Below are 26,612 nucleotides of genomic sequence, written 5' to 3' on the forward strand. Positions count from 1 at the left end.
TTCTTCATTTTTGCTGCTGCAGTTCTTGTAAAGCTCTTGGTTTACCACACGGAAATCCGGAAATTTATCCGCGGCTTCCTGCACTCTCTCCATTAGCTTCTGGTACCACTGGTCGACGGCGGCATCTGCGGAAAACACAAGCGTACTAACAATTCTGGAAAGCGCGTCCGGAACAATGTTGATTTCGCCCTTCCGGTACTTTATATCGAAATCGAATGCGTTTAGTCTCAGTATCCACCGACTCATGAGCGCTGTAGGGTTTTTCATCGACCTCAAATAGCTCAAGGCTGAGTGGTCGCAGTGTACGGTGAATTTTGTGCCTTCTACGTACCCTCGAAATTTCTCTATTGCTCTTATCACGGCTAGGCATTCTCTTTCGGTTACTGAGTATTTCCGCTCCGACGACGACAGTTTCTGAGAGAAATAAGCAATTGGGTGCTCTTCTCCGTCTGTTTCCTGCGTCAACACCGCCCCAATGGCTACGTCGCTCGCATCGCAGGCAATAGCGAACGGCTTGGTGTGATCCGGCATTGCTAGAACAGGCGCTGATACAAGTGCTGACTTTAGTTTCAGGAACGCATCTTCTGCATCCTTCGTCCATCGGAACTTCGTTTTCGTTTTAGTCAGCTCCGTCAGCGGCACTGCTATTTTGGAGAAGTCCGCTATGAACCTGCGGTACCAATTGCACATTCCTAGGAATCGCTGCACCTCTTTCCGACATTGAGGAGCTGGGAAGCGCACGATGCAGTCGATCTTCTCCTGATCTACATTCCATCCGCTCTGATTCAACACATAGCCCAGATACTTCATCTCCTCCAAGCAAAACTTGGATTTTTCTGCGGATATGGTCAGACCGGCATCCCTCAGCCGCTTAGCCACCTTTTCAAGCATCTCAATGTGTTCTTCGATCAATCTTGAACAGATGATGATGTCATCGAGGTAGTGGAACACATGAGGCTCCAGATCTGCAAAGAGATGGGTCATCAGCCGCGCCAGAGCCTGACTCGCTGTGCATAACCCGAATGGTACCACTTTAAATTGGAAATGGCCTCTTTGTGGTACCGTAAACGCTGTCACCGGACGGGATTTCTCTTCCAAAGGTAGTTGCCAGAATGCATCCTTCAAATCGATCGCTGATATGTAATTGCACCCGCTGAGGTTGTTCATGATGGCGGATATCTGTGGAATGGGATACCCCTCGTTCACCATCACTGAGTTTAGGTGGCGGGCATCTAGGCAGACTCTGTACTGACCAGTCTTCTTTTTTACTGCAACCAGCGGATTGTTCCATGGTGAATACAGCGCTTCCTCTATCACGTCGAGCTCCAGCATTCGGTCGATCTCCTTATTCACTTCTTCTAGCACGTACTTCGACATTGGATAGTACCGTTGCTTCCGAGGTTTCGCATCTCCGACGTCAATGCGATGGACGTATCGGTCCGTTCTTCCCAATTTTCCGGGTTCTGCTTTTGGAAATTGGCTTATGGCTTCTTCCAATCTCCGCTTCTCTTCTTCGGACAGCGACTTCATTGGAACTTGCTGAGGATTGTCTTCCATGTCATGCTCCAGGCTTATCGTGCAGCAGACCGGTTTGATGCTGAATGCGTTCCAGAAGTTCATTCCGAAGATCACACACGTCGGCAGCGTAGGGAGTAGCAACATCGTCACGACTTCATTCCTGTTGTTGTATGCTATAGGTAAACGAGTGTATGACTGAATGCGATGCTCCGTGCCATCTGCTGTTCTTATGCCTCCAACTAGCGCTATCTTCTGCAAGCCCAGATCTTGTGCCATCTTCACATTACCACCTCCTAAAATGGAGCAGTTTGCACCGCTGTCGAGGAGACCAGTGAGTTGCTTTCCTAGTACCTCCACCACTGCATGCGGACGATTGTCATTGTCGGGATTGATGATCAGTGAACTGATTTGGACTAAATCGGGTATTACTGAGGGATCGGTATGGTGGAGCGAGGATTCCATACCCTCGGTTACTGGTTCCCCGCTTGCGCGTTTCCCGAGCGTTGACGACATGTCGGGCAACTTCGCAGCGAGAATCCTTTTTGACCACAGCGATAGCAGAATAGCACTGCTTGTGGTTTGGTACAGTCCATAAAACGATGTCCTTCTTCATCACAGTTCCAGCACATCATCACAGCTGGAGGTGCCCGTGCATTGGATGCATCAGCGGCTTGTTGGTTGCTGGAATTGGCGACTGATTGTTGTGGGAATTGGTTGGACGACTGTCTTCCTCCTGCTTCTCGTCGCTCGAACCTTAGCTTGAGCGCGTTTACTTGTTGGAGTATGGCTTCCATTCGCTGGTCCATCTTCTCTTCCTCTTGCGTGGTCTGCTCAGCTTCCGGAATGTATGAAGGCAGCAACCCGTTGTCTCCATAACTTTGCAGCTTCTCTGTTTCCAATGCATGGACCTTCCCAAATCTTTGAAGCGGTTGCTGAAGCTTTGACGAACGCAATGAAGAATTCGGTGTGGCTAGTGCTGGCTCGATTAGTGCTCCGTATGGCAACGAGATTCTTCGTTGGTGTTGTTGTAGCTTTCGAAGTTCATCTAGTTCCTTGCACGCCTTTACTAGCAAGCGTGTGGAGTGGTGCGATGCTGCGATGGGAGCGTAGGTGGAATTCATGTTCTTCTTGATGATGAACAGCTTCTCAGGATCGGTCATCGGAGGGTCGACGTATTGGAACAGAGTGGTAATGTCCTGGTAGAACTTGCTGAACGGCTCATCCTCCCCCTGCAGACGATGGTAGGCCTCTGCTCTCAGGATGTAGGCGTAGCTTGCTGGAAGAAATTCGTGCCTGATTAGTCGCTTAAAATCCTCCCAGGATACCAACTCTCCGGTCACGTAAACGTTGCTGTACCAGTCGAGCGCGTCATCCATTAGAAGGTGCTTCACGTTCTTCAGCAATACGTCCTCAGGAACTCCCTCGGATGCTGCGAAGATTTCTACGCGTTGCAGGAAGGTATTCAACGAAGAACCGTCCTTCTCGCCTTTATACCTGAACGGCCAGTTGTGGATTGCCTTCAGTGTTCTTCTTTCTTCCAGCAACGGCCTTGGGAAGTATTCTTGCGGTCTCTGGTTCAGCTGTCGTAGAAGATCGGCTCGGAGTTGGTAGTAATCTTCTCTGGCGTTCGCTTCACCTGCTTCTGCTCTTGGTGGTTCGTAAGGCGGGGGTGGTATGCTACTAATAGTTGGCTCACGGTGGCTGAAATCTTTCTCCATGGTGAATCTGTTGTTTGTTGCTACCCGTTGCCGTGACGCTCCCCGACCTCTTCCACGGTTGGCAGCCAGCAGTTCCAAGGATTCTGCTACCCTTTCGTTGTCGTGTTGAGTTGAGTTCATTCGCTGCGACCTATTCTCCAACGCTTCCATCGCTGAAGATGTAGACTGTCGTTGCGGCTGTCCAGTTTGCTCGATGTCCACATGATTCGACGAGCTTGACCGAAAAGAAGGGTTTCCCTCTGCGTCGAACCCTCGGAGATCTTCCTCAGCGGACATAGAAGTCTGGTTGATCCTTTTTGGAACTGCACCGGTGCTGCTTCTGTTCACACTTTCACTGTTCACTGGTCTAACACTTTTCTTCGTTCTTCCCAGTGCATCGTCCACATCCTCTAACGAGAACTGCACTAGTAGTGATAATGTGGCGTGCGTGTCGACGAAAACCTCCGGCGGATCGATAATGGCCAATCTATCCCGGTAGTGAATTAATCGCGATCGTACCAAACGCACGGCTGGAAGATCCCCACGATTCAAAGCTGCTTCTACTTCTGGTATCAATTCGCGCACACGAGTTTGACATTGACTGATATTGTCCCCCGCATCCATGACATGAGAGGAACTGTCGTAAATCATGCCTCTAATCTCATCTTCCTGCATGAGAGCACGCAAGCGAACGGCTCTTGCCCTGCGAGGAAGTGCTCCGAGATTGTTGACGTGGCGCAACGCCAATTCGTAACAAATCTCTTCTTCAGACAGGCTTGCTGGATCCATGATCCAAATGGTCTTAACTAGCCAACTTGACAAAAACTGATAAAATGGTAGGTTCTACAAATGTGTTACTATATGACAGAATTGTGCTACAAACTCAACACAAATTCTAAAAACTACAAACCACAAACTAAAATGGTTCGTTTTGTTGGGCGCCAATGTTGTGAAACGATCTCAGCCGAGATAAAAGGGCTTCGATCGGACCGGCTAGCAACATGAAAACGCCACAAACTAGAATATTTAGTGTGCAAACCTTTTATTACATCTACTTGGACATCACTTATTCTCTCCTACTAGTCCCTATCTACTAAGCTAATACTTCTTCACTCTTCTTTTCTTCTTGTCATATTAGTACTCACGCGCGCCTGCATGGGTGCACCCTGCTTTCTCGCTGCTTCCTTGAGGCATCCATGTCTCTGGGTGTGGGCCAGAAACGAGCGTGACGCTGCTCCGACAAATCTTCAAAAGAGGTCGCCAGCGAAATTGCGGCGGTGGCGCCTCGCTCCTCGGAGTGATTGTCTATCCTGACAGGCGGCCTCTGAGCCGGAAGAAATGGTCCTTTCCAAAGCGATCCAAACTTCTATCGCGCTTCACACGCCGGTGAACGTTGCTCCGGTCTCTTACGTTCGACGCCGCTTCTCGGAGTACTTCCTTATCTTGTCTGGTGGCCTCTGAGCTGGAAGAAGTGGTCCTTCCCTATCGAACCCAAGCTGCTGTCGCACTTCGCACAGTGGTGAACGCTTGCTCCGATCCGTCACGTACAATGCTACACCAACCAAAACTCCCCACCGTCCGAGATGTCTCCGCTACGAAAGATCACAGGCTGTGAAATAAAAAAGAAAAGCCCTGATGCGTGCACATTTTAGTCTCCATGTATCACCAGGTGTGTGGGAGTAGTTACTCACTTCGTAACGAAGGCTTTTCGATTCCACACAGCTTATGAGGGCAACCGGATGCCAATCTGGAGAGTGTCGGCCTTCTTCGGGGATTATTTACGTGCCCTTTTGATCTGACTGAATTTGACAGAAAAGCATCTCGTTAATTCGCATCTCTCATTGTTGCCGGGCATTACTCACCGATGATTTTTGTTGCAATACAGTGCGGTGGTGTCCTATTTTGCGCAACTGGTGGACTGCGTGATACCCGGAATCCTTCCTGTGTCGGGTGCCGCATGCACGAGACGCGATTCTAATTCGGACTGTTCCGACTGGCACTGTCGCTTGTTGGAGCTAGTCCTTTCTCTGTTTCGAACTGGAGAATGACACTGTTAGCTTCCTGCTTTTCGGATCATCTAAGACATTTTACTCACCTCGGAGTCTGACGGCGTCGGGAATTGTTGGTTAGGTTGTTGGTTTGGAGCTGCTTCGGCGCTTTGTTCCGGATGGTGCACGTGTGTTCTTCGTGGATTGGGGAAATCGTGTGCCGCCGGCTCAGTATGGCGATGGTCTAATAATTGCGGGATTACACCTTAGCATGTGGTGATGATTGTCATGTTCAGGCTTTAGATTCACCTTGTGCGAATTCGTTGCACTATGCCGTGCAAGCAGATGGTTTTCCCGGTTGCGATTGACCGTTTTTGCACTGGAGGCCGATTTCGCTCTAGTCAGCAGCGTGCTGACTCTTTGACAGTCACTTCACTACTCGTTCGCTTTTCGTTTTCGCTGTCCAGCGTTGATGTGAAAGGAAGACCGGATGCGATGGTTGATGTTGACAAGCAAACTCCGTGTATTGTGCTTGATTTCAAACTAGTACGCCCAGCGGCATGCAGGTTCCCAGTGAGTTTTTATGTAACCGTTTGAACTTTAAGGTATGCACACATAACAAAAATAGCTTATAATTTCTTTAACGTAACACATGGTACACTTACCCCAACTTTTTAATGGGGTGGGGTAAGTGGATCAAGTATTATTATCATTTATTGATAGACTGCTTACGATAACTTGAATAAATTTGAATACTAGCAAATATTGTTTTGTTTTTACTTTTTTCTCATTACAAGCCTAAATTTGTCTAATTGACTATAGAAAATTTGAATTAATCCACCTTAAATTTATTTGAATCTTTCTGGTATAATAGAATATAAAAGAATAAATATTGCAAAATTCAAACAAAACTTTTCGTGGTTTATTAAAGCTGAGTTGCAAAAGAGCAAAATCTACAAATTTTCCAACTAAAAACATATTATCGTAACTTATTTGACCCTACAAATTGTTCTAGACAGATGATAGAAATACATTCATAAATAGAATAAGATTTCAGTTTGTTATACAAAATTAAATGTAACTAATATTTTTAAACTACCAGTGTTTTTCGAAAACATCGTTAGGAATAATCCTACAATACTTCAGTATAACTTATGTAATTATATAGAAGAATTTTCTCCAAATAATTCTAGCTACAATGTTTTTTTTTTTTTTATTCGAATTAGTGTGAAGTAATGTATAAATATTTTTAATAATAAAATAAAGACACTTAATTAATTAATTAATTTTTAAAGCATCAAAACATGCCATAACTAGCACTAATAACAAGAACGAGAGCAATATCATTCTAAGTATATTTAGTTACACCATATATATTTTGAGAGTAGATTTTTTTAGTGGTGATCCACTTACCCCACCATGGTGGGACAAGTGGATCATTTGGCGCAAATTTTCAAGTCCCTCATACTCAATACACAAAAATCAGAAAAATCTAAATGAATGACGATTTGAAATATATTAGTCCCTCATTTGTTATCCACACAAAAAAGTTTGAATTAAATTATTCACGTAAGCTGTACATAACAATGAAGTTGACTATTGATTTTTCTGTATCCACTTACCCCACGGTACCTTAATCTATGTAACTCTACACAATTTTAAGAAGAAAGTTGCCATGCCCCGATCAACCAGGGTAACAATTTATTTATACAATCGACTCTCCTTCAATTTGTATACATTTCCATTCTCCATATATCGATATCCTTCTTATTTCAATATCTTCCTATTTTGATGTGATTCTCTTTCCCGAGCTCTCCGTAATCACTGACTGGTTAATCAATCAGCTTATAGTAGTTTACGGAACAAGTTGCAGAATGATGATTCTTACAGCACGAGGATAATTACGACGAGTGCTGTAAAAATCGAGTTCTACAACAAGTTATGTACAACATTTTTTGCAATTTCTTAGAAGTCCACTTGAGGGTATCAGAAATTATATCGGAATACATTCACCATCATTATACAATTTCTGAAAAATTGTTGTGTAATGATTTATTATGCAACTCAAAACAGTTACGTAATGAGAAAACGTTGCATAATGAACCATTACAGCACTGGTTTCAGTTGCGTAATGGCTTTTTTGCAATTTCTCATCGTAATAGGCTGTTTTTCATCACGTCAATCTGTCATGAAACGGCCTACTTTCCTGCACTGAAGTATGCAGTGCGGGAATGATCATTACGCAACTGAAACCAGTGCTGTAATGATTGATTACGCAACGCTTTCTCATTACGGAACTGTTTTGAGTTGCGTTTTTCAGAAATTGTAAAGTGATGATGAATGCATTCCGATATAATTCCTGATACCCTTAAGTGGCCTTTTACGAAATTGCAAAAAATGTTGTACGTAACTCGTTGCAGAACTCGATTTTTACAGCACTCGTCGTAGGGTAAATTATGTATTTTGGACAGGCTAAGGATTTGTCTGGAAACGGCGATCGATTAACTACTTTAGATACTAATATTTTATTACGTTATGATACTTATATGCTTAATGTATCATTGTTTTTTCAGTTTCTGGAGAGAAAAAGCTTACAAATTGTAGCAATAGGTGCCAAAATAGCGTTTTCTAATTGCCTGTCTGTTATACATTTCGGACATCAAATATACATTTTGGACACCCTCATGTGAATATAATTTGGACAGTTGCGTTATCGCACTATCTATTCAATGGTTTCTTAAAAGGACGATCATATCATAATGTTTGAAGAGTTTACATGTGACTTATGCATTTTTTCGCTTATAGGATGTGTATATTAGTGATAATCAATAATTTCATTTAATGCAACAAAATATCATCAGATCCACGAAATACGCCTGCAAATATGCATGCATGCGACATCCCAGTGCGTTTCATCAGAAGGCCAAATTATATCAACTGAACAAAAACCGTAATCTATTTTGGACACCAGCTGATTTATGCCTTATATACTAATGTTAAGATGTTAGATGAACTTAGCTTCAATTTTAGACATATTTTATCATATTGCCGCCTTCAAACTTTGCCTATTCTGAGCGCTATTATTGCGTTTAAAGTATTTTCTTGAAAGGTACATCCTCTTGCATTCGTAGGTTTCACAGGTGTTCTGTTGATAAAATTTACAATTTTGATATTTTTGAAGCCAATTTGTAATTGTTATGAAATTGGCCATCATTAATAAGTAGCACAGTGTATTAATAATGCAATACATGATTTTCCGTACATAAATTCCTCATCATCTCATTGTTAATGAGCATAGAACAAGCAGCCTGTTCAAATTATATGCATGTCCAAGTTATATACGTTACCCTAATTATCTTACTCGGCAAGCCTCGTAGGATAAATTTACGACTCGTGCTGTAAAAATCATCATTCTGCAACTTGTTCCGTAAACTACTATTCCCGCACTGCATACTTTAGTGCTGGAAAGTAGGCCATGACAGATTGGCGTGATGAAAAACAGCCTATTACGGTAAGAAATTGCAAAAAAAAATCAGAGGGGGTTGTGTACAAGACACGACCGCATGACGTTAACTACGCCAAGTGACTTTTGCATTTGAATTTTAGTCGATTTTCATAGTTGCAGCCTTCCTTTAGTTCAAACTCTAACATAATTTCGTGACGGTCCCAACATTTTAGATTTTCAATTGACATCCAGTATATTGCCGTAAGACGTAGTTAACGTCAAAAGAAGAATGCGCGAAGAAGCAGAAATTGGTCTGCTTTTTTAGTGTACTAGCCAACCCAAAAGAATCGTGGTAGACAATAGGAACGAATTTGGTTGCGTAAGAAAGAGGTCGACATTTTCCCAATTTTCGACAGTCTATCGTCAAAAATCAAAAGTTTTCTCCATTTGAGTAAAATGTTGTATAAATTTCCTACCGATTGGTGGGAAATATTGAAAATCTACCGATAAATGGCTGAGTTATTAGTATTTAAAATCTTACATAATTTCGTGACGGTCGCAACATTTTAGATTTTCAATTGACACCCAGTATACTGCCGTAAGACGTATTTAACGTCAAAAAATTACTGTTCAACAACAGCACCAAGCGTATTGAAGATACCATGCCCTCACAGTTATGGATCACCCACAGTTACGGATACATCAGATAACTAGCTCAAAACATAAACGTTGACGTAAAACATATTTTTCCCATGTTCCCCCACCAAAGGCATATAACAAAAATATAATAAAATTTTATCAGAATATGACATACATATCATATTATGGTATAATTTTGTTAGACACTGTTATCCATAGAAAATATTAAAACAATAGTATAACATAATATGTTATATTTGGTTCGGGCTAATTGGGTCCTAAAATGTTTAATGAATTCTTGTTTTTATTTAATAATACGAAAGAGCATGTTCTTGCAACTACTTCAGCAATTTTTCTAGCTCAAATAACGGCTATAACCTTTTTAAAATTAAATTTTAAAAATAGTTCCAAATATGAACCTTGACACTTGTGATCATGTTTGACATTCAATTTTTCGACAAAAAGGCTTATAGTTTTAACACTGGGGTTGTTCCTATCTGACATTTCGGAAGGGACACGGAAAACAAAATATACCAAAATTTGAGTTTAAACCAAGGGGCGTGACAAAATCTCAAAAATTATAGAATATTTCTTTCTTTAAATGAAAATCATTTAAAAATTGAGTAAACATGTGTTTTTGCCCTGAACTTAAGCGCTTGATACTAAAATTGGGACAGGGCTTTAGGACCCTATTGCAAGTGATTTAAAATTGACAATCCCAATTTTAAATTGCTTGTTGGCAAAACATACATTTTTCTGGCTGTTGCGCGGAGTATCATGTCTTATTAGCATTTTTTACATAATAGATAAAAAAAAAACTAGTAACTAAATGAGTTACCCGTAGATAACACAGTATTATAATTTTGATACATTGCATCAAAAATTATAACTAGGTTTGATATGTTTTTGATAGATTTAAAACACATTTTGTTATATTTATGATACAATTCATATACATTTTTGTTATAATTTTAGTTATTTTAACAACATCCTGCATCAAAATTGTAACAACCTATGTTCGATAAAATCCTTATATCATAATAACATAATAACATAATAACATATCTAATGTGATATAGTGTTTTTATGTACCCGTAGTCGGGATACTATTTGTCTTCTACCATTTGTAACACAGCGTAACAAAAATTACATTTTTGCGTGTCTCAAGAATCAAATGATGTATCTCTTTGTAGTTTGGGGCCGCTGAATCTGATGCCGTTCTCAGAAATGTCCCAGCACGTCACAATTTTTAGCTACAGGTCGCCAAAGTAGTAAAAAACACTGGTTTAAGTGATATTAGCACTTCTAACTAGTGATCCATAATATGGACCAGGAAATGATTGTTTACCACGGTTATGGATCACTTCCAAGGAATGTAAATTTATGTCATTACAAGCATTGGATTCGATATTTTCAGACAATAGCACTAAGGATAAAACTAATAAAACATCAAGATTTGTAAATTTAATTTTTAGCTGACAAAAATGGGTGCAAAACTTGGTGTGGAGCGAAAACAGTTCATGTCACAGTTATTACAATGCAGTATCACAAAAAAGGGCATGTTACCCTTGTTTTCAGCTCTAACACTGCTAATTTTTGCAGTAATATGCGACACATTGTTAACTTTCGCCAAATCATGCAATACAGATCCATGAAGTTGAAAATCCTTGATTTTGCGCACTGATCCGTAATATGTCACAATTTTATCCATAATATGAAAATTCATCCATAATATGGTTTTCAGAAACCAATACAATTTTTAATGTTTATGTAATCCTTTGTGAATATTACACTCAAAATAGTTTACTAACCGAAGTTCCAATTTGAAACGATTCAATTCGTGCTTTTAAATTACAATTTAGCGTTTTCTATGTCGTTTTATTGAATTTTATAGGTTGGAATCCACACTATTTGTTCCATAACTGTGGGGTCACAGTCTTGAAATTCACATTTATTTTGTTGTAACTGCTTCGCACCTCTCAGTTACGATCAATTTTGGGAACGCCTGCCGATCTACCTATTAGAGCAATGTCAGCGATGCCTTCTCAAACGATTCATCATTGAAGGGAGTGGGGCGCCTACTTAGCGTTTGGGTGACATTTTGAGTGAAAGCTGCATCTACTAATTGCCTCTTCCGCCGGGCCTCTTCAAAAACATGGCAGTCACCATCATCATCCTCGATGGCGAGCACCGATTGCGGATGTTGTCGTTAAAAATAATGATTTTTTATGACCCATCATCACGCATATTAGAGCGTTGCATTTTTTTGTCTCTAACGGATTATGTATCATAAAAAGAGGATTCCATGCGGTAGGTTTATGGCTGCACGTTAGAGCGCCGAATATGAAATGCAGCAGTTGCATGAGGACTCGACCGCATCGGAAAGATGTTGTAAACACTCATCATCAGGAATGGACGAATGGATTGTTTAGAAATTTACAATGGCGATGCATAAACAAACACTTTACAACGTGTAAACATATCGTTTGCGTGAGCGGAGACTTTCACGACAACCGTACAATAGGATGATAGGTTAACTATAAACAATATAGTTTAACATTTCATTTGAAACGTTGACACAACATCTACAACTCCACGGAGTTGTCCGAATTTACTATATTGATAACATCCTTTGAAAAAAATGGAATTATTAGTAATCATTTGTTTTGAAAGCCATGTGAACTTTGTAGCTCGCAATTTCAAAATAATAAAACATCAGTCCACATCGTTAATATTAATTCTAAAAAGTATCACTTTATATGTGCTTAGATGTAGCAAGTTTGCTGTTCAGATATGTCAATGCGAAACCAACGGATTTCCATTACACACTTCAAAATCGTGAGATCAAGCAGCAAAAATCATCGATGACGCGTTTAAATTTCAATGAAGGCCTACTTTGCTTTGTCTTTGTTGCTTTGTTTTTGTTTTTTTTTTTTGCTAGGGGGCGATCCATTAATTACGTAAGACAATTTTGGCGGTTTTAAGACCCCCCCTCCCCCCATAGTAAGATTTTTTGTATGAAAATTAAAAATAATTTGTATGGCGCGTAAGAAATCTCAAACCCCCCTCCCCCCTAAACCCTTACCTAATTAATGGACGACCCCTAGTTTCCTTTCACGATTTGGAAGTACAGATATCCCTCCTTGAGTCGATATTTAAGAGACCATCGACTCGAGGAAACATCGCGTCATGGAATAACCTCATGGAGCTTTCAATGTAATAAAAAATCATTGATTTTATTTTGACATTGATTGAAATAGTGATTAACATTGATTTGCAAAGTATTTTTTGCAAATAAATGCGTAAAGTGATTTTATCATTTTTAATTAGGGACATGTGCATGTAGTGTAGATTCTACATGTATACCAAAACTAATGACGGATCACTTAACCTTGAGTTTGAAGGTGGTTTTCTACAAAACAAAGAACGAACTCGATCGAACCGATGATGTGTTTATTTCTGACGCAGAGACGTTGAATCTGTTATGAACGAAATATGAAAATGATATGGCACAGCTGTTGGCACATTTTCTTCGTTTATCTGAAACAAACCTTAGTGCTTAAAATAGAATAGTTATGTCGACGCGATTCCTTTTCATTTATCGATGCATGCTGTGCTTCTCATATAGAACTTCCAATCCGTATCTTTGAATTCATTCAGAAATACAGTACATATTGGAAAACACATTTGCAATATTTTTGATTTTCCATACAAAACTGTCGACTTGGGAAAGTTGGCTAAATATCAATTATTGATGAACCGATATGAACGAAATGTTCACAGTTCTTTAGTACAACTTAAAAAGGTTGTATCTGAATTAGTATGGCCCATAACTACCAAACTACAAAAATCTTAGGGTTTTGTTCTTCTTCGTCGTAAGCGCTACTATTCGTCGTATCAAACTTTAAATGTTCCACTACGGCGGGTATTCAAACTTACCTGCAACATAGATTCATTATCCAAGTGTAATTTTGTGAAAGCTGTTATGGTTTATACACTTGTACACCAAAAATGCAATAAAACTACTGTATTTTGGTAAATAACTTCAGTTCAATCATCCACTTTGCACTTTTTTACCGAAATCGCATGGACGAACACGATTTGGGAAAAAATGCTTCCAATCACACGCCGTAAAACTTCAATAAATCTCCAAATTTTACGAAATTTCCTCAACCGCCGCGTATTATTCAGAATGTAAACCAAGTTCAATCCGTCGTACTGAAAAAAAAAAGCTTGTGTGCATCAATGTGTGCGCGACGCTCGACGTAAAAATACGATTCCTTTGATTGTGTTGTTTTCGCTGTACTGTGAGCAAATGCCACAATTGTACGGTCAAAAGGAATTGTGTTCATATGTTCGTGCTGAATTTCGATGACGAACAATTAATTTTAAAGGAAATTAGTATATTCTGTCATGCTGAAGGAATGGAGGGAGATGCCCGTAGATCTATATATTCTAGTAAAACATTTTATTATAGCGTTGATATGTTGTGTTTTGACCACTCAATACACACATTGAGCCGTAAGTTGTGAGACGAATCTGGATACTGATTGCGACGGAGTTGAAAACGATACGACGGATTGAGAATACGGTAAGATGCATTTTCTTTGCATTATTTCCAAAAAGAGATCAAGATTTATCAAAATGTTATTGTACAATGCTAAAGTCGTTTTGAGAAAGAATTGTTTGGCATCGGTTTGTATCAGCATCATTAACTGCAATACTGGGAAAATTGCAGTTCTCACTGATCAATGCTTAATACGATGGATACTAGCACATCACCCTACTTGAAATTTTTTTTTGTTACTTAAGCAAAAAGATTTCCGGGTTGTTGCTGTCTCTTCATGTCACTAAACAATAATTTCACCGACTATAGCGCATCATATGGTCGAAACTGTGATTGGAACCGTTTTCACCATATATTTGGTCTATTTTCTTTAAGTAGTTGACGGATTTCGCTGATTTTTTTTACATTAGCTTCTGGGGCTTCTAATAAACAAATTAGGTGGGTTTAACTTAAGATTTTAACAACCTTATTTTTCCATATAAAAATGGGCCACCTGATTCCACATACCAAAAACCGGTTCCGATCTTGCCAAATTGGGATAACTAAAAAGACCTAAAAAACGACGAACAATAAGAAGTTTCAACCACTACCGGATTTGTAGAACTAGTTCCGATAGGGCTCCAGGAATCATTACAGAGGTTCTTCAAAAGATTGTATAAGGATTTTTTGTGATTCCTACTGTGATTCTATCAGAATTTTATATAGAAATGCCTTGATTACTACCTACATGATTTTCTCCAGGGATGTTTCCACATATTACTTACTCTATCCAAGCAACCAATAGTTCGAATTCTTCTAGTAGATTTTGAGTTCCAATGAAACTATATCGCTCAAAACGGATACCAACAAAACTTGATTCTCGAAAAAGTAACTCATGTGCTTATCAACATCTATAAAACAAGTTAAAATCGAACCTTTCCCTACTTCCTAAAAACAACATTCTCAAGTTATTCTCAAGCAACTTAAATGAACTTTATGAGAACTGATGTTTGGTTAAAAAGTGAGCTGTGCTTTCGTCAAAACATGTCCTTTTAAAAAGGCACGGACAACGGCTTCAGCCATTTAGTTGCACATACTGTAACTTAATACTAGACAGCGGACAAGCATGGTCCAGTGGCACAGCCGAGTAACATTCCTAAGAAAAAGTTTCAACGGCTGGAGCGGGAATTGAACCCAAACCCCATGACACGATGCGCTTAAATGCCTGACGACACCGTCAACCGCACGGCTTGAGACCCATATTGGAACCTTTGCAGTATGGCCCATAGAAATAAAAATTTCACGACAAAATTCCAAGCTTGGAAACTGTAGATTTTTTTTTTTTTATTCTCAACTCAAAACCAACCAAAATGTCACACTTCTTTGCGGTTGGGCCCCTCAAATATAGTAACTTTCTATTTCTAGTCTAAGATTCTATTGGGCTAAAACTTTTCTTGCTTCACTGTGCACAAAATATTTGTCAACGTGGACGCGTCTCTGCTTAGCAACGAAGTACAATTTACTGATACTCGGCTTTTATTTCCTGAGATCCCAGGAAAATAGTTTGCCGACAACTCGGCTCCGCACGATCCGCATGATCTCGGTTAAAATTAGCCGAAATTTGGCATTCTAAATTAAGTGTGTGCATTTTCAAAGATATCATTCCTATATTTAAAAGTATTTTGAAGATGCACTATGATATTACTTAGAATAATTTAGAAAAAAACGATCATCAAGTCTTTGTTGTTTGTAATGCATTGACAACTATTTATAGAACACTTCGTCTTGCCATCAACTAGGCTGTTGAAAAATGGCATGAAACATCCCATACAAAATGACATATTAATTCACTTCCATTTAACCGAATTTTCCGAAAACATTCCTAAACTTTTTCTTCACATGAACACGTCGGAACCCTTAAAAAGAAGACAACAGTGAAAGAATTGTGCAAACCGGTTGTGCCGTTCTCAAGCCATATCATGACATACAAACACCACTTCATTTTTATTTATATTTATATAGATAGATAGATAGATAGATAGATAGATAGATAGATAGATAGATAGATAGATAGATAGATAGATAGAAGAAGATAGAAGGTATTTATCAGTTTTTCCCAGTATATTTGCATTAATTTCATCATTTACACTATTTTTTTTTTATTCTTTTTTAGTATCATTCCAAACATTACATTCATTTCTTATATCTAGGTGTTCTGTGTTATTAGACAACACTATCATCCTAATTTGGTAAAACAAATTTAAGATTTAATTAACATTTTGTTAACAACATATTACATTTCATTTGCCGTAGCAGTTCAGATTTTTTACAGGTGAGTTGACTTCACCTGCTTATGAGAGAAAAAAAAACGCTTTGAATATACTTAACCTAACTTAACCTAAACATATAACGCATTAATCGTGGCAATAGAAGATTGTAACGATTTTTGCCTGAAATTATTTATTATTTTATTTGACATTTGTTCCAATGTTTCAACATTGAATATTCTATGTAACTCATTGGTACTATACCAGGGAGGAAGTCTCAGAATCATTTTCAAAATTTTATTTTGAATTCTCTGCAGATCTTTCTTCCTGGTATTACAACAGCTAGTCCATATTGGTACAGCATACAACATGGCTGGCCTGAAAATTTGTTTGAATATCAAAAGCTTGTTCTTAAGACAAAGTTTTGATTTTCTATTAATAAGGGGATAGAGACGTTTTACATATTTGTAACATTTGGCTTGAATGCCCTCAATGTGATTTTTGAAAGTTAAATTCTTATCTAGCATGAGCCCTAGATACTTAACTTCATCTGACCAATTTATTGGAACCCCTCTCATCGTGACTACATGTCTACTTGAAGGTTTCAAATAAAGAGCTTTTGGTTTAAGTGGGAATAATATTAGTTGAGTTTTGGAAGCATTAGGAGAAATCTTCCATTTTTGCAAGTATGAAGAAAAAATATCCAAACTTTTTTGCAATCGACTACAGATGACACGCAGGCTTCGTCTTTTGGCGGAGAGGCCTGTGAAATCCGCAAACAAAGATTTTTGACATCCCTGAGGTAACCCAGGTAAGTCAGATGTGAAAATATTGTATAATATTGGTCCCAAAATGCTGCCTTGGGGAACACCAGCTCTTACAGGAAGTCTTTCAGATCTGGAGTTCTGATAATTAACCTGAAGTGTACGATTTGACAGATAACTTTGAATTATTCTAACAATGTATGTTGGAAAATTAAAGTTTTTCAATTTTTCAATCAAACCTTCATGCCAAACACTGTCGAATGCTTTTTCTATGTCTAGAAGAGCAAGACCAGTAGAATAGCCTTCAAATTTGTTGGAACGGATCAAATGTGTTACACGTAAGAGTTGATGAGTGGTCGAATGTCCATGGCGGAATCCGAACTGTTCATTGGCAAAAATTGAATTTTCGTTGATGTGGACCATCATTCTGTTCAAAATGACCTTTTCAAAAAGTTTACTGATGGAGGAAAGCAAACTGATTGGACGGTAGCTAGAAGCTTCTGCAGGATTTTTGTCTGGTTTTAAAATTGGGACAACCTTAGCATTTTTCCATTTGTCAGGAAAGTATGCTAATTGAAAACATTTGTTGAATATATCAACTAAAAATGATAAGCTACTTTCTGGAAGTTTCTTGATGAGGATGTAGAAAATTCCATCATCGCCAGGAGCTTTCATATTTTTGAATTTCTTAATAATAGTTCTCACTTCTTCCAAATCAGTCTCCCAGGCGTTTTCGAAAACGTTCTCTTGATTGAGAATATTTTCGAAGTCCTGAGTAACTTCATTTTCAATTGGACTAGTAAGTCCTAAATTAAAATTGTGCGCACTTTCAAACTGCATAGCAAGTTTTTGAGCTTTTTCGCAATTAGTTAGTAATAATTTGTTTTCCTCTTTCGATGCCGGTATTGGCTTCTGAGGTTTTTTCAAGATTTTAGATAATTTCCAAAAGGGCTTAGAGCCAGGGTCCAATTGAGAAATTTTATTTTCAAAATTGTTGTTTCTTAATTGAGAAAAACGTTTTTTGATTTCTTTCTGCAAATCCTGCCATATAATTTTCATAGCAGGATCACGAGTGCGTTGAAATTGCCTTCTCCTCACGTTTTTAAGACGGATCAAGAGTTTAAGATCATCGTCTATAATCACGGATTCAAATTTTACTTCACATTTTGGAATTGCAATGCTCCGGGCTTCAACAATGGAATTTGTTAAAGTTTCAAGAGCATTGTCAATATCAAGTTTAGTTTCTAAAGAAATGTTAATATCAAGATTAGAGTCAACATACGTTTCATATGTATTCCAGTCGGCTCGTAAATAATTGAAAGTGGAGCTGATAGGATTGAGAATCGCTTCATGCGATATTTGAAATGTAACAGGGACATGATCAGAATCAAAATCAGCATGAGTAACTAATTGGCTACAAAGATGACTAGAGTCGGTTAAGACCAAGTCAATCGTAGATGGATTTCTAGAAGAGGAAAAACATGTAGGGCTATCATGGTATTGAATTGAGAAATATCCTGAAGAGCACTCATTAAATAAAATTGGAATTACTTTGAGAATTATTCCATGACCGATGTTTGGCATTAAAGTCACCAATGACAAAAAAATTTTGACTTATTGCGAGTCAATTTTCGCAAGTCAGTTTGGAGCAAATTAACTTGCTGTCCAGAGCATTGAACAGGTAAATAGGCAGCTATGAAAGTATATTTACCAAACTGTGTTTCAACAGAAACACCTAAAGTTTCAAAAACTTTAGTTTCAAATGACGAAAACAGTTGATGTTTTATACGCCTATGAATGATGATTGCAACTCCCCCACATGTCCCATCAAGTCGATCATTACGATAAACAAAAAAGTCAGGATCTTTTTTTAGTTTGGATCCACGTTTTAAATAAGTTTCGGTAATAACTGCTATATGGACGTTATTAGCTGTAAGAAAATTAAACAGCTCGTCCTCTTTACTATTCATAGAACGAGCATTCCAATTTAAAATATTTAAATTATTATTTGGATCCATTAGAAAAACGTAATCCAATAACAATTTGATTTGTAAATTTTACACCTACACTCCCGTGCATAAGTTTGGGTTCACCCCCTAAAAAACATGCAAAAGTGTTCAGTCCATATCTCTGTGATTACACGTCCAATTCAAATTCTTTAAGCCGCATTCCAAAGGCAAAGAGTTATTCTTACTTCGTATGTATTTTTCCAAAAACATTCTTTGAACTTTGTATACTAAATATGTACTTAAAATTATGACATTTTTCAAAAAACACACTGAAAAAACATTACTAATTTCCTCAGCATTGGATCGACCACAATTTTAAAATAAGGTGTCTTTACTAAAGACATCATGTATACGCGCTTCACATCAAGAGCTTGAGATCAGCTTGCCATGAGCGCACACAAATAATCGCGCGCTTGAGCACGTGCTATGGTGAGGCACATTTTTTTAGATCTCATGTAGCAATGTACTAGCTCAAATGATCACATCTGCACTGGCTCATGCGCCGTCTCATGAGAAAATCTCAATGTGACAGTGCATTTGAGACTCGTTGGCGAAGGTATCAGAAGCAAGGAAACGGGATTAACCTATGGATTAAACTTCCCGTTAGAAGATTGGAAGGACTGCCGTGGTTCAACGCGGTTGAGATCCAAGCATTTGAATTGAAAAACTTGTGCTGGCCACCAAAGAAGGAATAGACCGAAGTCGTATGCTTCCGTGGGGTTATTGTACTAGGCAAACATAACTGCATAAAAGTACTCCTAGTAAGCGCATGCGACGAGCCTCACGAGATGTCTCATGAGACTCGCTCACTAAAATATATTTTGTACGTATCCGCATCTCGTGCCTCACATGAACTGTGAGCTGCGATATGAAATATCGCATGGCACACTAGCTCATTTAGGTATACATGAGAATCACGACACTCTGGTCTTTAGATTCACAATCTTATATTTTTTGAAGAGCACTCATGAAATTTTTGCGGAAAAATCTGAAAAGTATTCAAAATCAATGAAACAGTCAGTCAAGTCATCGTGCAAAAGTTTGGGTTCACCTGAACTTACTTAAATCTGTGAAATCTCAAACCAATCATGTACGCGCCACTATTTGCGCTCAAAAAAGCTTTAAACTATCAAAATCGGTTGAAAAATGGCAGATATATTGACAAAAATGATGTGCGTGTGGCTCAGATGAACCCAAACTTTTGCACGATTTGCATCATACTGAGGGGTGAACCCAAACTTTTGCACGATGACTTGACTGACTGTTTCATTGATTTTGAATACTTTCCAGATTTTTCCGCCGAAATTTCAAAGTGTCTCATCAAAGAATATAAGATTACGATTCTAATGACACTTTGATTTAAAATTTTGATCGACCCAATTAGATATGATTTTTCAGTGTGTTTTTTGAAAAATGTTACAACTTTAAGTGAAAATTTAGTATACAAAATTAAAAAAATGTTTTTGGAAAAATACATACGAAGTAAGAATAACTCTTTGCCTTTCGAATGCGGCTTAAAGAGTTTGAATTGGACTTGTAATCACGGAGATATGTACAAAACACTTTTGTATTTTTTTAGGGGGTGAACCCAAACTTTTGCACGGAAGTGTACTTGGACTGCTTCAGTCATAGTGGTGGCTTTGAACATTGCATCAATCATTAGATTCAATTGTTCAGTTAGAAAATTAAAATCAGAGGCAGACATATCATCTGATGATTTCCCATTGGAATTTTCGGTAGACGAAGAAGCTGAGTAGGAGTTACCTGTGGCGCTAGGGTTTTTCCCATTTGATTTGAAACAAGTAGAATGGGTACTCATAGTACGAACAGGGGAGGAGTTCAAATTACCAACTATAATATCAGCAAAGGATTTACCGTGGGTAGATACATTCGAAATTGAAAGATTCGAATGGCTACCGGACGGATTAAAATTAGTTTGTGAATGAGCATGATTATGATCTTCCTGGTGGGTATGATTCCTAATCAAGCGATCGTTAACTGAAAAATGAGCATTGTTCGATACTCTACCAGGCAAATTCCGGAAACGACCGTTATCGTAACGGATATTATCCTTCATCTGCCTGGCACGAGCCTCAATGACTCTCTTGCGTGAAGGGCATTCCCAAAAGTTGGCTTTATGAGGGCCCTTGCAATTGGCGCATTCAAACTTTCTGGTATCTTCTTTCACAGGACAGACGGTCCTTAGCGTGAGAAGAACCTCCGCCATCATGCATTTAGCATCCATGCGACTATTTTTTGTACCATGACCCCACTTTTGGCACTGACGGCACTGAGTGGGGTTCTGGTAATTTCCTCCAGGTTTCTGGAAATGTTCCCATGTCACACGGACATCGAACATAAGTTTTGCTTTTTCTAAAGCTTCTATATTATTTAGTTCTTTTTTGTTAAGGTGAACTAAGTATTATTCTTGAGAAAGCCCTTTCCGAACAATGCCAGATTGGGTTCTCTTTTTCATAATGATTACTTGGACTGGGGAAAATCCAAGTAAATCATTTATTCCATTTTTGATATCTTCGGGTGACTTATAGTCACTTGAGAGACCTTTCAAGGCAACTTTAAACAAACGTTCAGTTTTGTCGTCATAAGTAAAAAAAATGTGCTTCTTCTCTTCAAGATGCCTGAGAAGAAGTCCCTGGATATTGCAGTGGTTCATTTTTCCGTGTTCCTGCGTCGTTTGAGGCTAGCTGCCTGCGAAGAGGGTCAGTTTGTCTCAGTCACCATCCGATACTGACGGAGGATGGATGTGCTCCCTAAAGCACGGTCCTCCGTGCGGCGTCTTCTGATGGCTGGACGGGTTTTTTTTTTTGTGGAGGGGCTGGGAATCGAACCTATGACCTTCCGCTTATGAAGCGAAAGCGTAACCTCAAGGCTGTACCCGGAAGGATTTGTGGAGGAAATTTTGAAAGAAATGCAAGATTTTGGCTGTACAAAACTTTTAAAGAAGTCCTTGAATCATTTCATTAACAATCTTCAGGGAAATTACCAAAAAACAGGTCGATGGAACAATTCTCGAAGACTTATTCAAACAGACTCAAGTCAGAAAAGTTAGCAATCTTACTTTATCAATCCTACGTGTTTCGCAGACGAAATTTTACACGTTCCGCTCTAAACCAACTCAATTTTTCACTTTTAGAACGTTCAATTTCCGGATTTACAAAACGACGAAAGTAAGATTCTGCACTTTCGCAACCTAACCGCTACTTTCGTCGCTCTGTTGTATGGGAGACAAAGTGACTTAACCATGAATCAAAACAAAACGCTATTTAAGTCGATTTTACACTGATACAAAAACGTCGTAAGTAACTGATTGAAACGGCTTATCATTTTGTCATACAATTTTTGTGGGAAATGATAGGAACTACCTAGTGCTTTAACGCGAGCTGATTGCATGCAAAATTTAAGCAATGTAAACGGTAAACAAGTCATAAAAGGGGATTCATTTTAAACAGTTTTAGAAGAAAGGTTGTGATACTTCTTATTTAAATTTCTCAAAACCGTATGATAGTTACTTACGTCGATTTGAAAAAGTAATCGAGAATTGAAGAAATTAATAGAAGCCAGAGTTCTGAAAAATACAAATAATATGGTCTGAAGAAGTATCTTGAGAACAACAAAAGAAAAAGGGTAGGAGATTTTTGTGAATAAAAATCATGAATCTTGAAACTATCCCTTAAGAAATTTCTGAAGAAGGAAAATATTTTACGGAACTCGTTGATGAAATTTTTGATGTGTCATGAGTGGGGTTATTGGGCAAATACTTGCTGGAATCCATGAATCCATTCAGAATTCCCTTAAGTTATAGATGAATCTTAAAAAAAAGTAAAAGTTGAAGCATTACAAAAAATCCTAGAAGAGTACAAACTATCCAGCCTATTGAAAAATTGAATGAATTGTTTGAAAAACTCTTTGAGTAGGGTTACCTTCTTTCTTGTGCTTACGTCCCCACTGGGACAGAGCCTGCTTCTCAGCTTAGTGTTCTTATGAGCACTTCCACAGTTATTAACTGAGAGCTTACTATGCCAATGAACATTTTTGCATGCGTTAATCGTGTAGCAGGTACGAAGATACTCTATTGCCCTGGGAAGTCGAGAAAATTTCCAACCCGAAAAGATGCTCGACCGGTGGGATTCAAACACACGACCCTCAACTTGGTCTTGCTGAATAGCTGCGCGTTTACCGCTACGGCTATCTGGGTTACCATCCGTCCTGATTTAGGCGGCCATGTCATGATTTTCAGCTTTTTAAGGCTAAAATTGTTTAACAAATCCGATGAGTTTTGTCGATTTTTCCGAAAATATATTAAAAGTTCTGATTTTCTCAACCGCGTGGTATGGGGGATACCTGAAAATATAGTTATTCCTGGATAAAGTGCTGATGAAACCTTAGAGGTTTCTTGGAGGAACTTTGTTTAAAATCCTCATACAATTTAATGGTCAAGTACAACAGGTAGCTCAGGATGCTCCCGGTTATCTAACAGACGCGTGCAAAATTGATAGTCAATTGGATCGCAACCAATCGAATCATCAGATTTTTTTCAATCTGGAAATTTTCAAGCTGTTCAATGGACCCCTAACTCATCCTACATATCAATCCAAGATGCGTTTTGGGTTCAAAATGTTCAATGTGAAAAAAGTAGAGAGGATATGATAGTTTAACCACAGACGTAATCCTTGGAACAAATTTCTGTTTGTGGTTTAACGTTTCATGCAAAAAGGGCGCAAAAAATGCTGAAAAGTGCTACTTTTCAGCACTTATTACGTAGCAGTAGTAGTAGCACTTTTCAGTACCGTTTTAGGAAGCATCAACCAAATAACAAAACCTCTTCATGCCATAGCATCTGATTCGATTTCCGTTGTACTATCCGGGTCCTACACGTGCAAAGCCAAAAGTTGGCTCAGGAAACATCAACAAAATTTAACAGAAAACTTGAAATCTCAAGAACGGAAAACATTTTCCACCTAGAAAAAATCCAGATGATACCTTGAACCTTCCTCTAACTTTCGACGAAACCCGATATTGATAATGAACCAAAAACATTAAAAAAAAATCGTGAAAGCCATATCCAGTTTCGCCTTAAACTACTGAAAAACTTTGCGCACTATATTTGTACTTTTTAATATTTCAGGTATGAGTTAGATTAAGCTAAACAGTTTAATTTTGCCTGTTGCGACAAATTATAATTTTGTCCGCATCGAAGATAATTGGATGCATCTAGGGTTTTTCTGTGTACATAACGTTGGTTTTGCCTATCTTCTGAGATCGTACGATTGTAGGAAAATGTATCGAATTTCACTTCCCAAGATAAGCACAACTTGTGCTTCGCTTCCCATCAATTTCGAACCAAATGGCATATTAGTACCTCATGTCCTATATTAAGCCCTCTTGTCTCATTTCCGTTCCAGGCATGGCCGTTCATATTCCAGCCGGTGCAACCTCACGAGCCAACGACCAAACCGAAACTGCTATCCGCTTCGAGCACCGGTTCCATCCACTCAGACAAGTGGCCCAACATTCGCGCCAACGGCAACGGCGGCAACGGGCTGTCGCCCAACGAAAACAACAATATCAAATCTCAGCATTTCTCGCCTTCGACGACAAACGCAACATCTGCGCAACCGACCGTTGGTGGAAGATCGTTTTCCTCCTGCGTAGAATCGCAAGCATTGGGTCTGGATCGGCATCAGGCTCAACATCAGCAAAGTCACCATCACCAGTCGGTTATCCATGCTTCTTCGCAGCATAATCTTCATTCGCATCATCAGCAACAACATCATCCCCATCATCACCAGATGACGGTGGCCGGGATCGATACGAGCAATCACATTCACAGCTTCCACCATCACCATCATCCTCACATGGCCATGGGCAGTGATTGATGGGTTGGATCTGCTGTTTGGAACTTCCCCAGTTTTGATCGTACTTTAGTTTACATAATTATGTGTTTAACTTCCAAAAAATAAAGTATTATTTGAAGTGTATTATGAATAAAAAATTTAATAAAATTGAGTGTCAGCAGTTTTTATAATATTATTGGTAGAGACAAAATTGCGTTTATCAAGTTTACCATTGCAAGTCCTTAACCCGTATTAGACCGGGTTACGATTTTTTCAAATTGTTTTTGTGGACGTTCAATTCAACTGATTTAGATGCGGTTTTCACTAAAAGCATCCAAAGGCTTCAAGTTCCATGTGCTGGCACAAGTGGACCAGTTTATTTCCTATGGCCGGACTTCTCCCGGGTCAGGTCGGGTGAAAAATCGATCAACTTCCAGATTCAACAACAGATTGACCATAGTAAATGCACAGACAATGTCTGTGGTAAATGGTTTTCTAATTTAACAGAAAACGGAAATTATGTATCCTCGGCAAATACTGTGATAACGTGGGGCAACCGATTGCGTTCAAGGTCACCTTATGGTCCTCTGGAAGATGCGGAACATCCGCAAAAGTGGACTTTTCATAAAAATTAAGCTAGAGAGCTGTTTTTTTAAACGACTTACAATGAAGATAGTATACCATCGTTGCCTCGGTATGATCTCGAATGGCCATTTCTTGATCCTCCGGAACATCCGTATAAGTGGATATATCCTGAAAGTTGACCTAGAGAGCTGTTTTTTTTTTCAAACGATTTGCAGTGATGAGCTTTAAAAAAGTATACCACCGTTGCCCTGGTATAATCTCTAATGGACATTTCTTGATGCTCCGGAAAATCCAGAACATCCGTAAAAACGAACATATGCTGACAATTGACGAACAGAGCTGCGAATTCTAGCAAACAATTTGCATGCGTGGTTTTAGAATCGTGTCAATGTCGTTGCTGTTGTCTAATCCTATAAGGCAGTTTATGGTCCTTCGGAAGATCCGGAACATCCGGAAGAACGAAAATTTCTAGATAGAAAATTGGTTTTGAGAGCTTCGATTTTTTTAAACGGCTTTTATTTTCTACATTAATTCGCTCCCAAAACTTAAATTCGTCCGCTGGGGTGTACTGCTGTCGTCATGATTATGGTTTTCGAAACCAATGTCAAACCCATTCATGGTTTCAAAACATTCGAAAGAATATATTTATTTTCACCGCTCAAGTGAAGTAATGTATTATGCGTGGCGAGAAAAATTCTCGCGCCGGCTATTTTAAAAAACGCTTGTAGATCGTCGCAGTTACTTCAGGTCGTTTTGTCTGTGGTAGTGCAATAATACAAAAAAAAAAAACAAACGTATGTAGAACATAGAGAATGAATATTCCTACCTTTACCGCCTAATTGTTTCGCTAATACCCGTCTTATAGAAGGAAAATAAAACATCTTATAAAGGAACAAGAAATTGCCATTTGAGATCATACCAAGGCAACGACGCTGTGGTAATTTGAAGCTCATCACTGAAAGTTGTTTGAAAAAAATCCCAGCTCTCCAGGTAAACTTTCAGGATATGTCCACTTTTGTGGATGTTTCGGATCTTCCAGAGGACCAAGAAATGGCAATTCTAAATCATTCTGAGGCAACGATGCCGTGCTAATTTGAAGCTCATCATTGCAAATCGTTTAAAAAAAATCCCAGTGCTCTAGGTCAGTGATCCTCAGCCTAACCGATTACACGGGCCATCTCAACGCTTTCAAAATAAGTCGCGGGTCGCAAGATTTATGAGCGTTAATTTTAACAGTTTTGAATTGTATTAAATAACTATTTCTTTGAAAACAGATAAAACATTTCTGGGAATTTTACG

General features: G+C 38.8%; 1 protein-coding gene and 1 long non-coding RNA gene across 4 annotated transcripts in view; one reads left to right on the plus strand and one right to left on the minus strand.

Annotated features, from left to right (window-relative positions):
• Nucleotides 1–24,900, plus strand: part of LOC110675915 (neurogenic differentiation factor 1-like) — a 58,972-nt gene extending 34,072 nt beyond the window's left edge. Inside the window, exon 3 of the mRNA XM_021841941.1 lies at nucleotides 24,297–24,900. Within this exon, the coding sequence (XP_021697633.1) occupies nucleotides 24,297–24,770 (474 nt within the window). The 3' untranslated portion in view covers nucleotides 24,771–24,900. The remainder of the gene's footprint in view (nucleotides 1–24,296) is intronic.
• Nucleotides 4,193–5,849, minus strand: LOC110675917. 3 transcript variants are annotated; one of them, XR_002499915.1, is made up of 3 exons: nucleotides 5,513–5,849; nucleotides 5,311–5,447; nucleotides 4,193–5,252 (listed from the first exon to the last, which is right to left on the minus strand). It is a non-coding gene; the product is annotated as an uncharacterized LOC110675917 (long non-coding RNA). The 3 variants fall into 3 exon arrangements; XR_002499916.1 differs by having other exon boundaries at nucleotides 4,193–5,014; nucleotides 5,078–5,252; nucleotides 5,311–5,849; XR_002499917.1 differs by having other exon boundaries at nucleotides 4,193–4,847; nucleotides 4,907–5,252; nucleotides 5,311–5,849.
• Nucleotides 24,901–26,612: the final 1,712 nt, after the last annotated feature.

Source organism: Aedes aegypti, chromosome 2 (assembly GCF_002204515.2).
Source record: "Aedes aegypti strain LVP_AGWG chromosome 2, AaegL5.0 Primary Assembly, whole genome shotgun sequence".
Lineage (NCBI taxonomy): Eukaryota > Metazoa > Arthropoda > Insecta > Diptera > Culicidae > Aedes > Aedes aegypti.